A 16,719-nucleotide genomic window follows, 5' to 3' on the forward strand; every position below is an offset into this window, starting at 1 on the left:
GGCTGGCTTGAGACACGCCTCTGTGCCTCAGTTTCCCATCTGTAGAACGGGGATAACAGCTCTGTTCTGCCCCCTGCCTTTGTGCGGATGTGGACAATAAAGACTTACCAATGCTCAGCTGCGAGTCCGGAGGAACATCTACGACAGAAATTAATGGGAAACAGGCAGCTGCCTTTTGGGCCCACCTCAAGGGAGTCCTGCATGCATAGTGAACCAAGGGAGTGACTGGACAGGAGTTTCTAAGAGAAATCCCACGCCCACCACCACTGGGCAGCAACACCAAAGATCACCTGATCGAACAGGTTCTACTCAGAGCCTCCAGCAGGCTGGGAGAAGCATCCCACAGGGAGAGACGAGCTCCCTGGTGCCCCAAAGAACCGAGCCCCACAGCTCCTCCATACTTTGAGATGGTTTAATATGAGAGAAAGCGAGTCCACAATACAAAATTTAAAAACCAGCCCCTGGGTTTTTCCCGCCCGTTTTCCTAGCCATTCCGGAGACGACACAAACTGAAATAAAACGAGAGGGCGGCTGCCCAAAGCGCTGCGTGGCCGCGGACGTGCCCCGGGGTGGAACGTCGAGACGGCAGGAGGCCTTCGGGCAGGGCCGTGGCCTATGGAGGCTGCTCCCACCCCGACGGTTTCTCCGGACACATACGCACAACACGATGCTGATACACAATTGGTCTTTTTGTCTTCATCCCTTGTCTGGATCTCGGCCCGGCCTGGTTCTGACACGCCCGGCCCGGCCTGGTCCAGGTGCGCGAGGTCACTGCTCTTTTTTATCCGTTCCCACCGCTGCGTCTTTGGCGTCCCCAGGCCCCTCCTTTGGCGCGGAATTCTCCTCGTAGCTGAGGGCAAGAGGGGAAGAGGGCATTGGGAGCTGAGCAGCTGCAGTTCTTGGGCTGCAAGCGGGGCCCAGCACTGCCAGCAGTGAAGGGAGTGGAGCTGCACAGGCTCGCCGGCCTCTAGCGCTGCCTAGAGCGGGACTGGGCACAGCTGGAGGGGAGAATGTGGCTCGCCCTGACTGCAGCGTTACAGCGCCAGGCACGGAATTCAGCGGGTGGCCACCCTGACGACGCACGGCTGTACCACTCCACCCAGTATACCTCCCAACCCTGCCCCTCTCTAAGCTCCATGGCTGCACAGCAGCCTGTTAAGTGCCTCTCAGGCCTGTGGCCAGGAGCCATGCCTCTCTGTCACCCCCACAGCTGCTGTGGCTGGCGGGGGAAAGGTGTCCTTCCCCCAGCCCCACCCCTCTTCTCCCCAGCCCAGGTGCTGCTGTGGCAGGTCCCCCCTCCCACATGCAGCCTCTGCACCCCAACCCCCGCCGCACTGCAAACCCCTCAGCCCCACCGCGCTCCAGGACGTTTGGTGGCGGAGTCACACGTCACCTCCACACCAGCACCCGTCACAGAGTTCGCACTGCACGGGCGCGGGCCGAGTTCGAGGGGACACAGCCCCCGAGCCAAGGAGAGAGGGTTTTGCTACGGCAGGAAGACGCACATGTGGATACACAAACACACGCATTGGTTGGCCCATGGAGCGCACTCCCCGCCCCCGGGCTAGACCTAGGCTCACGCCAGGCCTGGCTTTCGTAGGTGTGCGTGGATCTGCTGACACCGGCTGCCCCCGCCACGCAGAACTTGCAGACACTGGCGGTAAAGGCCCGGCCCCTCCGTGCCATGGGCCACTGGCATGTCCATGAGGTGATGGGCCAGGCAGCCAAGAGCTCGTGTGCTTTGTGCAAGTGAATCAGGAGAGCCTGCAGCTGGGGGGCGGCTCGGCGAGGCGGATTTAGGAGGGTTCTTTCGGTGGCTGGCTCTGGCCGCGTGAAGGGGCGAGCGTGCGCAGAGGCTGGCCCCTTGGCAGTGCAGGGACCGTTTCGTGGGGCAGGAGAAGCCTCAAGAGTAGGTGAGAGCAGAGAAGCGACCCTGGCAGCACGGCCATCAGGACAAGCTGAACGAAGGCAATGCTGCCACCAAGCCTCGGACAGAGCCAAGCTCACAGCTCCTGTCCTGTCGGATGCTCGAGCCTCTGGGGGGCTGCAGACAAGCGTCACCCGTCCAAAGAGGACAGAGACCCGCCCAGGCAGCAAGGTGGCTGGTCACAGCACAAGCCAGAGGGTGTGCAGCTGGGAAGGGGTTTGCTGGAGCTAGAGAGACCCTACCTGGCCAGCCAGAGACAAAGAAAGGGCACCGCGAGCGATTGCTACATGGCGCTGGGGCTTTGCTGCCGGCGTCGGCGGGGACAGGACAGTTTCTGCTGCATGGAATCGGCAAGGCTAGCCGGAGAACCCGACACGGTGGGGAAGTGGGTAAGTCTCGGAGTGTGTGGCAAGATTTCAGCAGAGGATTCGTAGCTGCAGAAAAGACGGGAAGGAGGCAGGGGACAGGGAGGAAAGGGAAAGGAGGAAAGAGAAAGAAAGGAGTAAGAATCGTTCAGAGCGAGATGGCTGCAAATGCTCTGCCCCGCAGAGCCTGCGTCTACACTCGCCCTCGCGCCCCCGGCATGGGCTGGGCTGCGGGGCCACGTGGGGCTCCAGGGAGCTCACGCTACTGCGCTCTCTGTGGAAACCCTTGGGGCAGCTGTCCAAGGAGGGAGGGGCTGAGGCCTAGGGCATGGCAGTGTGACCACAGAAAGCCCCAGGCAGGGCCAGGCGCAGAGACCATTGAGAGGCAGGAGATTGATGCAGGCAAAAAGCTCTTCCATGCCAGTCACACCAGGCTGCCCTGCAGCAGCTCCCACTGGGCATGCTGGCTACCCGCTTTCCTGCTGGTAGTTCAAAGCAGAGGTAGACGGGAGTTAGGGACTGGCCACGGGGGCTTCGCAAGGATGTCAGCTCGGAGCCGGGTGCTGTTTAGCTGTGCTCCAGCCTGCACCTCTTCCTTACCCCACTCCCCCAGCCTCTAAAATCTAACTGTGCCCCCCAGCTGCCCTTCCAGTCCCCCGCAGCCAGGCCCAGCAGGTACCCTCCCTCCTTAGCACGCTCATTCCGGGACCCCAGCACCGTGTTCTCAAGTGCCAGGCTGCTTCAAAGGCGGCGGCAGCGGGAGGGATTCCACCGGTTGGTCACCTGGAGCTCCTTGGGCAGTGCCATGTCTCCAGTCACCACAGGCTGCAGGGCCAGGCCGGGCCGGGCCAGGCTACCACAGGCCGAGTGGGGCGTGAGGACGGGGACCAGCCGCACACTGAGGTGTGCTGCCAGCAGTGCAGGTGGCTGACAGAGACACCAGCTCAAATCACAGACTTTCAGCGCTCACAGGAACCCGGGCGGCATCAAAGCACTGAGGCACCTCCACCTGGTGGAATTCCTCGGGGGGGCGGGGGGGCTTCCGCTCCTCCAGGCGGATGGGCTTGATCACATTCCATTTTCTCCTCCAAGTCCTGGAGCTGGTTCAAGAGACGCTGGATCCCAGGAACTTTCCTAAGCCAGCCAACCCCTGCTCTCTGGGGGACAGCCAACGCCCAGAGATGCAGAGGGCTGTGTCTGCCGGCTGAGGCTAGCAAAGAGTGACACCCTCCTGCCAAGCTAGTTCAAAGAGGGCCGTGCTAATCACGGGGAGCCATGCGGGGATACGCTGTGCTCTGTGCCTGTGCCAGCCCTGCCATGAGAATCCGTGAGGTCCCTGTTCAAACACCGCCTGCACGGGCTACGTGTCTCTCGCCAGAGAGATGCTGCTGCAGCAGGCTGGTGAGTCACTGGCCTGTGGGAGAAGCGGCTGCGGGATATCAGGTGCACAGGAAGGAGGAAGCCAGAACACACAGTGCCTGCAGCAGCGACTGTCAGAAGCAAACATCAAAGAGCAGGCAGGTGCGGAAGGGACTGGGAAGAGTGAAAGTCCCAGCTCAGAGCCACGGGGGGAATGGCGCAAAGCGGGCTAGGAGACGGGGAGGGAAAGACGGGGTCCACTGGCCCCCAGCGGGTGAATGACACCTCCCCCCTTCCCGCAGCACATGCCTGCCTCCCCGAGTTTCTGAACAGTTCTGGGGGGGGCCCTGGGTTCAGGCCGACTGCCAGGCCCGGAGCCAGAGTCCTCCTTGGAGCAGCTGGTCGACAAAGAAAGTAGCTCACGTTCCCACGTGGCGGACGCTAGCGGTGGAGGAAGACTTACGGGGCAGTCCGGCCCTGCTCCACTGGGCTGGGACAGGCCAGCCGGCAGGTGCTCTGGCCAGCCTGAGGGGTGCCACCAGTCGCTGAGCAGCTGCCTGAGAGCAGCAAAGGAAGGATGGGGCCATAGGTGCCCTTCTGCAGAGCCTGGGGTGGGAGCAGCGTGGAGAAGACAGCTCCTAGCTAGGACCTGTCTCCCTGCTCGGGGGAGGCCCCCCCGATGAGGACACATGCCATCGCCTCTCCAGGCTCCGTGGCTGGGCTGGCTCCGCTCCCTTCTGCAACAGCTCCTGGGGCTGACGGGCCAGGTGTGCAGGCCCACCCCACCCTGTGACTTCGCCCCAGCTCAGCGGAAGAGTGAGTCAGAGCTCCCAGCGCAGAGACAGCTGCAGCCGCGCCTTCCGCTCCCACACAGCTCCCACGGAGGTGGGGAGGGGCCGGGCGAGAGGAGGAACACGCCAGGGAACATACAGTCACTCCCTCACCCGTACACGCCCCCCAGCATAGCCAGGTGAACTCATCCAGTCGCCTGTGGGCCAGCATGGGAACACCTGCACTTTGCAGGCACTCCCAGGGCCGGGGCTCGGAGCCGTGCCACCAGGTGACTTACCTGAACATTTCAGTTACTTCTCCCTTCACCAAGGCCACGAGGAGCGGGAACCCAATGCAGGCAGGAACCAGGTACAGCAGGGCTGGCTGCAGGGGAAGGAGAAACAGGCAATTACTGCATCAGAGCAGCCTTGAAAAGCAGCTAAGCCTGCAGCCAAGGCTGCTGGGGAGGAACAGGGCAGCCTTGTCCCAGGATGACAGCTGCTCAAGGTCCCTGGATTATGGTCACACACATCGGCCACAGCTCAGGGATAGGGCTCGGTGCCTGATCTTTCCCTGGTACTCCAGAAATCTGCAAGCTTCACGTCCCAACAAGCTGCAGCATTAGGACAAGACTGACCTGAAGTCCCCCCTTCTGGCCCAGTGTTCACGAGACAGAGCAGCTCCTGGAAGGGGCAGGTGACACTTGCAGGCACTGACTATCCCACAGCCAAGGTCTGCCTGGTTGTCTAGCACCCTCTTTGGATGGGGACTAACAATCTCGGGGCATGGCCCCCAAAGGCAGGGAGGGAAGCACCTCAGTGCAGAGCCCCTCAGAACAGCCCACTGTCCGAGGCCAGCAGAGCTGTGAGTGGCTGGGAAACAGAACCAGCTGGTATTTCTGCTGTGCTGGCACCTGGTTCTGGGAGCCAGGCGACTCCAGCTATACTCAGAGGTGCCCACTGCAGGCTTCACGCTTGGCACCTGCAGATCCCAAAGCTAGTTTGTTCAGTTTGCAATCCAAGCCACATCCTCAATGCACACTGCACCTGGGATGAAAACCCTGGCGGCCTCCTGCGTCACCCCTGGCAGGACACACCCTGCAGGGGATCTTAGCAGCCAGGCGTGCAGCTGCATGGAGCTATGGAGGGGCACTTGCTGTGAGGGCAAAAGGGTCAGAGCCAGCTCAGGAATCCAGCTTCGATCTTCTGCCCCCAAAGCGGCGCCCTCACTCTCGGACTAACACTAGCTCTGACCAAGCCCCAGCCTGCTGCTGCATCTGGCTGTGTGGGGCACAGGCACCAGCGAGCAGAACACCACTCAGGGCCTGCAAACCCTGAGCAGCAGAGGCCACGCATCAAAGAGCCTCCCTGCCCCAAGCCAGGCGGACGTCATGGCCGAGGCGACAGCACCGCTGACCGCTGCTGCCCTGTGTGGCCGCAAGGCGAGGCCGGCGGGAAAGCGGGCTCACCTGCGCGTGCTTGAAGATGTGCATGATGAAGATGGTCAGGCCCAGGCCAAAGATGTACGCCACGAAGCTGGTGTAGAAGTACGTGTGCGTGTTCTTCTTTAAACTGCAGGGCAGGGAGGAGAGCAGAAGGTCAGACCGGCCAGCTGGGCTCAAACCCAAGGTCCCCCCAGCCCAGACTCCTGTCTGCCCACAGCGGCCAGTGCCCAATGCCCCAGAGGGAGTGAACAGAACAGGGAACCAGTGACTGATCCCTCCCCTGCTGCTCAGTTCAGCTTCTGCCAGACTAGGAACAAACTGGCTAAAAGAGGCCAGGAGGTCTAACTTCGGTATGGGCCAGACTGGTTGAAGCTCTAGGAAACACCGGTACTGCCAGGCACAAGTCAACATGGCTTCTGCAAAGAGAATTCATGGCTCACCAAGCTGCCGGAATGCTTGGAGGGGGCACCCCAGGGATATTCTGGTCACTGTTACCAAGCGGTTTAGTTACATTCACCAGATCCGGACCTCCACTTAGAACCACATCAAGAACTCTCTCTCTTCTTGTGGGGTCCAGAGCAGCTGCTCCCAAGAAGCTGTTGTTTAAGCAGGATGAATGTGGGCTCTCAGAGTGGCACTACCAAACCACCCCAGCTTCTGGCATTGGTGGGTTTTATCAGGACACAGGCATAGCTGGCTTAGCAGTCTAGAGGCAACACACCCACACACTGGCACAGACTGAGCAGCCCGTCCTGCCCATACTAGGAGTGGTGCAGAGAGGGTCTGGGGAGAGCACAGTGCAGGCCTGGAGGGGAGGCAGGAGGCCTCTGGAGGGATCCTGGAACCTCCAGCCCTTACCCAAGAAGTACAAAAGGAGCCTTACTCCATGAACAGGGGTGAGCAAACGGCAGTGAGAAGCCCTCCGCCAAGGGAGCAGCTCTTCACCTGGCTCTCCTGCACCCACTCCCTAGCTGGGAGGCTGCTTCCCTGCAGGTCAGGCCGGGCAGCACTGCAGGCAGACATGGGCAAAGGCACCCAGCACGCTTGCAGCCTGCCTGGAGAAGCCAGCATGGGGCTGGGGCAAGTGGAGCGTTTGAGGAGCGGGGACCTGAGCGCCTCAGGGAGGGAGGCACGTTCAGGAGCCCGTCCTCTGAGTGACGCCAGGTGACCACAGAGAACTCGAGCCCCGAGGCCAGCAGGACGCCCCATGCGAAGGTCCTGCATTCCCGACCCATGGGAAAGCACGGCACTGCTATACCCAGCTCTTCCCCGGTGCGACGGCCTCCTCCTGGCCTCCACCTGCTGCAGCAGAGCCCCGAGCACTTTCCTTCCTGTCTCCTGGTGCCCAGCCGCCCTGGCGTTGCTGCCTTGCGTCTGCTTCTCCCAGCTCTTCCTCAAGCACCAGCTCTCCAGACTGCAGCATGGGCAGGATGCTGCTCTCACAGGCTCTAAGGCATCAGCATTTTCAGGGTCTGCCCAGACCCCAATCGCTTCAGGGTCCAGATCATAAGTGACCTCCTCTGTCCAAGGGCTCTTGACCCTTCTGGGCTTGCCTCCTCTGTGTCTCCCTGCTTCCTAGATTTACCCCGTGGCCTCCTGTCACCGCGCCCCATCTCAAAGCTCAGCACATAAGGTTTGGCTGCCCTGGCCGCTCATCTACTTCAACAAAGCAGCCCGGGGCAACTCTCCAACCCAGAGTGAAGGCAAACTGTACTGGAGACAAGCTCTGGGGGCACAGCTCACCTGACGTCGAAACGCAGCAGCAGGGCAATGAAGATCCCTGAGTGGGAACAGATGCACAGTTAGAGGGACAGGGGAACCCGGCGCAGAAGGCAGGGGGACAGGAGAGGAGTTTGTGCTTGGGTCCCTCCTAGAAGCACACAGAGGACCACAGCGCCCACTTGCGGCTGAATTCAGTATCGGTCCATTTTTAGCAAAGCAATTCCCCAGTTGGTCGGTCTTGTAGAGCAGAGGTGCTCGACCTGGGGTAGCCCCAGAAGACCTCTGCGTACATCAGCCCAGCTTGACATTTGCCTTGTTTTACGACAAGCTGCAGAAAAGCCCTACGGAGCTCAGTGCGAACTCTGATTTCGTACAATCCCTTGTTTGCGTACTCCTCTTTACACCGTACCCTGAAACAGAGGCACGATATTTATATTCTAACTGATTTTACCATCGCAGGGTCACAGGAGAAAGTTGGCCTTTTTTCAGCACTAGTGCAGCTGTGACACTTGGGTATTTTCGTATCGGATTTTGAAAGCAAGTTGTTTGTAAGTAAGACATGTGGCGGGTGTGCAAGACAAATCAGCCTCCTGATCTGGGGGTCAGTACTCTGTAGACACCCAACCCCTTGCTGCACAGAGACAGCTGTAGGAGGGAGAGGCACTGAAGATCAGAGGAGTTAAATACGGGGGGCCAGCTGAGGCACAGGGCAGAGCGAGCCAAGAGAGGGGTGCACCTGACCCCACATGCTCGCCCATTTCCTTTCAGACAGGTGGTCCCCAGCCTGGAATTCAATCATCAGCACCTCTCCAGTGTGCAAGGAATGGCCAAGCACTGCTCTCTCCACCCCCACGCCGTGCAGCACAAGAGATCTCTACCCCGGCCCTAAGAGGGAGGGAGGCCTGGCGTACCAGGCAGCAGCCTAGAGCCAGATGATGCGCCAAGGCCCAGCACACCTGTGGCCACCACTAGCTGTGCTGCCAGAAGCCGAAAATGCTTCTAAGCCCATCTGTGCCCTGCAGCTCCTTCTGGAGGGGCCCTTGGCTAGGGCGACCCTACCGCCCTGTCCCAAATACGGGATAGGGAGATACGGCGGGAGGGGCAGCTCCTTCTGGCTGCACCAAGCCCCAGGGAGCTGGCACCCTCGCCCTCTCCCCAGGAAATTGGGGGCCATGGGTGCTCCCCGCCGGGAGCCCCGGGGTAATGGCGACCGCAGGCGCTCCCAGCCCTGGAGCCCTGGCTAGTGGTAGCTGTGGGCGCTCCTGGCCCCAGAGTCCCAGGGAAGTGGTGGCCGCAGCCTCTCCCGCCCCCACCCTCAGCCCCCAAGGGCCCAAACACGGGACAATTCATCCCTTTTACAAAATAAGTAGGGATGCCTTTTTGGTGTCCGAAATATGGGACTGTCCTGCCCAGCGCGGGACAGCTGGTCACCCTACCTATGGTAGCAGGGGGAGGTGGAGCTACCAAGATGGCAGCCCAGCCCAGTAAGCACAGGCCAGGCCAGGCCAGCCAGCCCCAGCAGCGCTGACTGGAGCAGGTCTCCGGCAGCCCAAGGTTGCGAGCCTGTGGCAGACTCCACAGGAATGCTTGTAACAGAGCTGTGGCCTGCAGCAAGGCCAGTGCCAGTCCTAGAGATCAGCTGGGCCAAGAGACTCTCCGGCTATCCCAACAGCACCGGTGCCAAAACCTCTGGAACCCTTCCCACTCCTACTGCCCACAGCCTCCCCTGACTCCTAGGCACAGCTCCCCTCCGGCAGCCTCTGCGTGGGAGACACGAGACCGGGCTCCCGTTCAGCTCTTGTGCAGAGTCGTCATCTGCTGAGCTGTGGCTATGCAGCTGGATCTGCAGTCTGCGCTCCACCCCCTGGCCCCCGAATCCCAGGCACCCAGCTCGTACTCTTGGTTGAGTAACACCCTTTCTATTAACACACCATCTTTACCTGGAATGACGACATCTCCAAGGCCCAGCATGGCAAAGTTGTCAGCCTCCAGCCCCTTCTCCAGCAGATCCTGGGGGAAAACCACTGGAAAAGCAGAGAGGGAGCATTAGAAGGGGGACGAGCTCAGGTTTAGATGCGCAAATCCACGCTGATGCTTTGGACAGGCGTGCGCACAGGTATGGAAAGAGCTGGAGATGAGAGCGTCCTCTCCACACGCCAACTCCAACTGCCTGCACATCCGCCCACTGCAAGAGAGAAACCGCCTACAGGCCATGCACACGCCACTTGCGGCCAGCGCCCAAAGTAGGCAAACGGGGAGACATGGCCCCAGCTACGTTCAAAGGCTGGGTTCTGCCTAGGAAGCTGGGGAAACAGGGGCATTAGGACACTCAGCGCTTCCTTTGATGGGGATGTCTGGTTACCCCCCTCTTGCAGGCAGCACTGCTGTGTGGCAGCAACCTGCGGGAAGACACATAGGGGAGAGGCTCCCTGCGTCCTGCCCTGGGTCCCCTAGCTGGAGACAGAGCGCAACAGGGCTGAGCAGCTGGGTGGCTGGAGCTCCCATCTCTGAAGAGGGGTCATGAGCTCAGCTTGTCAAGTGTCTTGACTGGCAATTATCCCATCATGTTTCCATGAGGGGACGGGAAAGAAGGCAGCTGATGAAGTCTGCACCCATCCAGACCACAGGGGGCCAACAGGTCCGAGTGACCCGTGCCCGAGATGGGACAGGAATGGATGGTGGGGTAACCTGGAGCGGATGGGATGTTTAGCTAAAGCAGTGGTTCTCAAAGCATGGCCCACGGATCGTTGGCCTGCAATCATCTCACAGGTGGGCCACGGGCTCAGGATTCCCGGCGCCCACAGCGGAGCCCGCCTGACTCTCCAGGCCTGCCCCTGCACCCACATTACAGCTGCGTATCTATGTTTTTACGCTCCAGTAGACTAATATGAATAATTTAGTATTTAAAGTACTTAGAGATAAATAAATGTGTTTTGTCATCCTGGGTGGTCGGCTGGTGGTCTAGGGAAAGGCTTGCACTGAACAGGGTGGGCCACGGGCCAAGAAGTTTGAGACCCCCTGAGCTAAAGGAACTCAAGGAACCAGCGCAATATGGTTCTCTCGCTCTGTGTGAAAGCAGAGAGTCAGATGCGTTCAAAATCTCAAGAGAATCCAACAGCCCAACACACACTCTCTCCAGAGAGAGATTCCCTGCTTGTTTAAGAGCAGCCCAGCAGGAACACAGTGCCAACCATCTGCCCAGGAGGAGGATGACTCTCAGCGACTAGAGAGACTACAAACACAGAAACCCCAACAACAACGGGGGATTGCAGCTGTCCCCACATTGACTGGGTACATGTCAGCTCAGGGCGAAATGTGGAGATAAAATTTCTAGACACTGTTAATGGATACTACTTAGAGCAGCCAGTCCTGAAACCCACAAGGGGGCAGAATTTTGATTTAGTTCTAAGCCGCCCAGAAGATCTGGTCCAAGAGGAGAATATATCCAAACCACAAGCCTAACATCCTTCTAGGGGAGAAAAATACCAAAACCCCCCAACACAGCAGCATTTCACTTCCAAATGGGGAAGTGCACAAAAATGAGGCGGCTAGTTAAATAGAAATTAAGAACAGGCACATGACTGAACTGCCTGCAAGATGCACAGAAACACTACAACAGAGGCTCAAATTATACACGCATCCTGAAAGAAAAATACTTGAGAGCCAAACAATGGTTAAACAATATAAAAACACGCTCTCTAAAAACTGCAACTCCCTAGACGGCTGGAGAAAGTAGATGAAGAGTAAACTCTGGCAAGTCAAGTATAACTAGGCAGGCCAAAAAAGAATTGAAAAACAACTAGAAGAAGAGACACAAACTGCAATTTTTTTTGAAAGTGTATCAGAGGCCAGAATCCTGCCTGGCAATCAATGGGATCAGAGGACCATGAAGGTACTACAGGAGCAGTCAAAGAAGATAAGGCTTTTATAGAAAAGCTAAATGAACTCTGCATTCATCTTCACTGCAAAGGTGTGAGGAAGATTCCTATACATGTGCCATGCTTTTTAGGGAACAAATCTGAGGACCTGTCCCCAGCAGAGATGTCGAGAGGGGGTTTTACAACAAACTGGTGCATTAAATAGTAATAAGCCACCAAGACCACCCAAGAGCTTGGAAAAAATTCAAAGGTGAAACTGTAGAACTACAAACTATGGTATATAATCGATTGCTTAAATAGGCCTCTGTACCAAATGACTGGAGGCCAGCTAATGTCACACCAATTTTTTTAAAAAGTCCGCAGCAGTGATCCTGGCAATTACAGACTGGTAAGCCCAACTTCAGTGGCAGGCAAAGTGGTTGAAACAATAGCAAAGAGCAGAATGATCAGACACAGACAAACAGGATATGTTGGGAAATACTCAACACAGCTTTTGTAAAGACAAATTGTGACTCAAGCAATTGTTCTTTGAGAGGCTCAAACATGTGGACAAGGGTGACCCGGGGGACTATGTGTACCTGGATCTTTAGGAAGCTTTTGACAAGGTGCCTCACTAAAAGGCTCTTAAGCAAAGTAAGCTGTTATGACAAAAGGAGGAGGGTCCCCTCATGGATCAGTCATGGTTAAAAAAGGCAGGAAACAAAGCGTAGGAATAAATGGTCAGTTTTCACAGTTGAGGGGGTAAATTGCAGGGTCCCACTAGGATCTGTACTAGGACCAGTGCTGTTCAACATATTTGCAATCATCTGGAAAAGGGGGCAAATACGGAAGTGGCAGTGTTTGCAGACAATGCAAAACTACTCAAAAGAGTAAAGTTCAAAGCCTATCGAAAAGACTTACAAAGGGGCTCTCACAAAACTGGGTGCCTGGAAAACAAAATGACAAATAAAATTTAATAAATGCAAAGCAATGCATATTGGAAAACATCATCCCAACGATACATACAAAGGGATGGGATGGAAGTTAGATGTTACTACGCAGAGAGATCTTGGAGTCATTGTGGATAATTTTCTGAAAACATCCATTCAATACAGAGCAGCAATCAAAAAAAAAACCTCACAATGTAAGAAGCTATTAGGAAAGAGATGCATATTAAGGCAGAAAATATGCCACTATATACATCCATGGTAGGGCCACACCCTTAATACTGCATGCAGTTCTGGTCACTGCATCTCGGAAACCATGCATTCAAATTGGAAAAAATACAGAGAAGGGCCCTGTAACAGCTTCCACATAAGGAGAAATTAAAGATATTGGGGCTGTACCATCTGGAAAAGAGATGACTATGATAGAGGGCTCTAAAATCATGAATAGTGCAGAGAAGGATTAGAGTTCTGGGGCTGGGTTTGTTCAACATCTTTATTAATGACCTGGATGAGGGGATGGATTGCATCCTCAGCAAATTTGGGGATGACACTAAGCTAGAGGGAGAGATAGATACACTGGTGGGTGGGGATAGGATACAGAGTGACCTAGATAAATTGGAGGACTGTGCCAAAAGAAATCCGATGAAGTTCAACAAGGACAAGTGCAGAGTCCTGCACTTGGGACGGAAGAATCCCAACCATTTTTACAGACTGGGGACCGACTGGTTAAGTAACACTACAGCAGAAAAGGACCTAGGGATTACAGTGGATGAGAAGTTGGATATGAGTCAACAGTGTGCCCTTATAGCCAAGCAGGCTAATGGTATATTGGGTGCATTACGAGGAGCACTTCCAGATAAGTTATTACTCCCCTCTATTCGGCAGTGGTGAGGCCACATCTGGCGTACTGCATCCAGTTCTGGGCCTCCAGTATAGAAAGGATGTGGATGCATTGGAGAAGGTCCAGCAACGGGCAACGAAAATGATTAAGGGGCTGGAGCACATGATGTATGACGAGAGGCTGAGGAATTTGGGCTTATTTAGTTTGTAGAAGAGAAGAGTGAGGGGCAATTTGATAGCAGCTTTCAACTTCCTGAAAGGGGGCTCTAGAGAGGCTGTTCTTTGTAGTGACAGGATGGCAGAACAAGGAGCAACGGTCTCAAGTTACAGTGGGAGAGGTCTAGGAGAGGAGGTCTAGTTTGGATATTAGGAAAAACTACTTCACCAGGAGGGTGGTGAAGCATTGGAATGCGTTGCCTAGAGAGGTGGTGGAATCTCCATCCCTAGAGGTTTTAAGTCTTGGCTTGACGTCATCAACTGGGACGATTAGTTGGGGTTAATCCTGCTTTGGGCAGGGGGTTAGACTAGATAACCTCCTGAGGTCCCTTCCACTCCTAGGATTCTATGATTCTACAAATCAATAAGGAAGCGTTAGTTACCCACAAGAACCAGTGGTCACTCAGTGAAATGAAAAGACTGTAGGTTTAAAACTAGTGTAAGGGAGTAGTCCAACAACACACAGTTAACTTATGGAACTCCTTGCCAGGGGATATTGAGAAAGCCAAACATATTTCTGGGTTCAAAAAGGAATTAGATACATTCATGGATGACAGATCCACTGATGGCTATTAGACAAGATAGTCAGGAATGCCATCCACATTCTGAGCTTCCCTAAACCTCTAAGCGCAAGAAGGTGGGGCAGAACAATAGGAGACAGAGCACTCAGTGAATTGCACTGTGCTGCTCTCTCGCCCGACGCACACGGCACTGACCACTTTCACAAGACAGGATACTGGGCAAGCTGGACCGCTGGTCTGACCCTGTGTGGTCCTCCTTACTTTCCTAAAGGTATTAGCTGGGAGATTCCATTGTCCTTTAAGGTTACTAGACCAAATCCAGAGGCTAAGGGATTCTATTCTTGGCTTTACAAGCCAATCCCCACAAATCAGCTACCGTGGCCCCAGAACACTGCAGAGTCACTGGCTTCCGGGGCTCTTCAGATCACACCTGATGCAACTGCCTTATTCAGTGACTTTAAACTTCTGTGGCAACCTGGAATCCTCATTATTTCCCCCACAAAGGCTTTGTATTCACTCCCTTCACTGGGCTGGACCAGGTGCCTGCAGATGTTCCTGCCCTATCATCAGAGATCTGAATGCTCACATCCAATGTTATCTTGCCTGACAGGTCTGTTGTACTTCACGGTTTGGCTGGGACAGACTATGCTGGAAAAGACCTTAACTAGCTCTAAAGCAAATGGCTGTGAGAGGATTCAAGGTCCTTCTGGTGTGACCAGGAGTAACATTCCAACTCAGAGGCAGGGAGCCCGGGGTGGGGGAAAACCCATTAACGGACAGTGGCACACACAACTAGTCAGGTGGCATGCAGAGCCCAGGCAGCAAGGGTGATGGGCAAGAGGCAGGACAGGTCCGTTCAGGAAGCAGGACAGATCTACTCACATTTTATTGGTGCCTCAAATGATTTGGCAACAGTCACCATCACGTTGGTGCCAAAGACCTAGGAGCAAACAGTCCAAAGTGAAAACAGAGGCCCAAGTAAGACAGAAGCCATCCCACTGCAGCTATCCTCAGCAGGACCAGCCATGGCCACAGCAGAGACCGAGCTCCCAGCAGTCACAGAACCCCATATTCATTTCTACTCCAATTCAGGTCAGTTCAGCATGAAGCCAGAGTAACACGTGTGCTGCAATTCCCAACCAGGCCACATTTCTGGGGTTTAATGTCTTGCACCCCACAACCCCAAAGCTTATTTTAGGCATGTTTAGATGAGGTATTAGGTGGAACTGTCAAGTACTGCCAAAAGCACGTGGTCAAGGTCACACACCAGTACCCACAATGAGAAACGTTTTTGCAGTTTCAGGAACAGTGTAACATGACTATGACTGGAGCTGTACTGTTTGATTTCAACATCTTACAGTGTGTGTTTATTAGTTCAAAGTACCAAACAATATATTAAAACATTTATACCGGTCTTGCATGAGCAAGTACTCTTTTCAGAAATTATCCTACTTACCGTGTGGCAAAAGTGATGAATATCAAAATTTTGCAATGCATTAACATGAAATGTTTTCACATTGCACATTCTCCATTGTCAAAGGATCTCAGAAGTGATGAGAACAGTTTTCTTGTATGTTAACTGCAATATGCTGACCAGAGCAGTTTAACCAACAGCCTGCAGACCCATCATCTGTCCTGCATGGTGGGTGGACAGAAACAGACATGGATTCCTAGCACAGTGCTTCTCCTTTTGTAAAGCCAATCTGCCTCATAGAAGGGTTCAATGTGTAACAGCCTTAGAACATAGTACTAGCCCTTTAAACATTCCCAAAACCAGCACTGTAATTCAGAAACACCTCATGCAGAGGTCAGGATTTGTGGTAGAGAGGACAATACAAAAGTTTGTATTATGAATATGCAAAAGGATTGGGAGAAAGAAGACACAGGCCACAAACAAGGCCTTGTTTCTGCCCTGAAGGGAGACGAAAAGCCTGTTTTGTCTCTTACCAACTACGTCAGCAACAACATGACAAACCCACTTGATCTTGTAGCACATCCAGAGGTGCTTAAAAACAGCTTTCGGATGGCAGGTAACATCACATGAAGAAAAGTCTCTACAGAAGACAGCAGATAGAATCATAGAACACTAGGACTGGAAGGGACCTCGAGAGGCCATCGAGTCCAGCCCCCTGCCTCAATGACAGCACCAAGTACTGTCTAGACCATCCCTGATAGACATCTATCTAACCTGTTCTTAAATATCTCCAGAGATGGCGATTCCACAACCTCCCGAGGCAATTTATTCCAGTGTTTGACCACCCTGACAGTTAGGAATCTTTTCCTAATGTCCAGCCTAAACCTCCCTTGCTGCAGTTTAAGTCCATTGCTTCTTGTTCTATCCTCAGAGGCCCAGAAGAACAAGTTTTCTCCCTCCTCCTTATGGCTCCCTTTTAGATACCTGAAAACCACTATGATGTGCCCCCTCAATCTTCTTTTTTTCCAAACTAAACAAGCCCAGTTCTTTCAGCCTTTCTTCACAGGTCACGTTCTCCAGACCTTTGATCATTCTTGCTGCTCTTTTCTGGACCCTTCCAATTTTGACACATCTTTCTTGAAATGTGGTGCCCAGAACTGGACACAATCCTCCAACTGAGGCCTAACCAGAGCAGAGCAGAGTGGAAGAATGATTTCTCATGTCTTGTTCACAACATGCCTGTTAATGCATCCCAGAATCATGCTTGCTTTCTTTGCAACAGCATCACACTGTTGACTCATATTTAGCTTGTGGTCCACTATAACCCCTAGATCCC

General features: G+C 54.7%; 1 protein-coding gene across 3 annotated transcripts in view; it reads right to left on the minus strand.

Moving 5' to 3' along the window:
* Positions 1 to 396: 396 nt before the first annotated feature.
* The window catches only part of HM13 (histocompatibility minor 13), a 29,068-nt gene continuing 12,745 nt past the window's right edge, over positions 397 to 16,719 (minus strand). For 2 of the 3 annotated variants that reach the window (XM_075011937.1, XM_075011939.1), the window contains 7 exons: positions 14,852 to 14,909; positions 9,529 to 9,612; positions 7,610 to 7,646; positions 5,891 to 5,993; positions 4,721 to 4,806; positions 2,170 to 2,361; positions 397 to 850 (listed from right to left, as the gene is read on the minus strand). In XM_075011937.1, coding sequence (XP_074868038.1) covers positions 2,211 to 2,361; positions 4,721 to 4,806; positions 5,891 to 5,993; positions 7,610 to 7,646; positions 9,529 to 9,612; positions 14,852 to 14,909 — 519 coding nt within the window. In that variant the 3' untranslated portion in view covers positions 397 to 850; positions 2,170 to 2,210. The remainder of the gene's footprint in view (positions 851 to 2,169; positions 2,362 to 4,720; positions 4,807 to 5,890; positions 5,994 to 7,609; positions 7,647 to 9,528; positions 9,613 to 14,851; positions 14,910 to 16,719) is intronic. The other variant, XM_075011938.1, reaches the window with a different exon arrangement.

Source organism: Carettochelys insculpta, chromosome 17 (genome assembly GCF_033958435.1).
Source record: "Carettochelys insculpta isolate YL-2023 chromosome 17, ASM3395843v1, whole genome shotgun sequence".
NCBI lineage: Eukaryota > Metazoa > Chordata > Testudines > Carettochelyidae > Carettochelys > Carettochelys insculpta.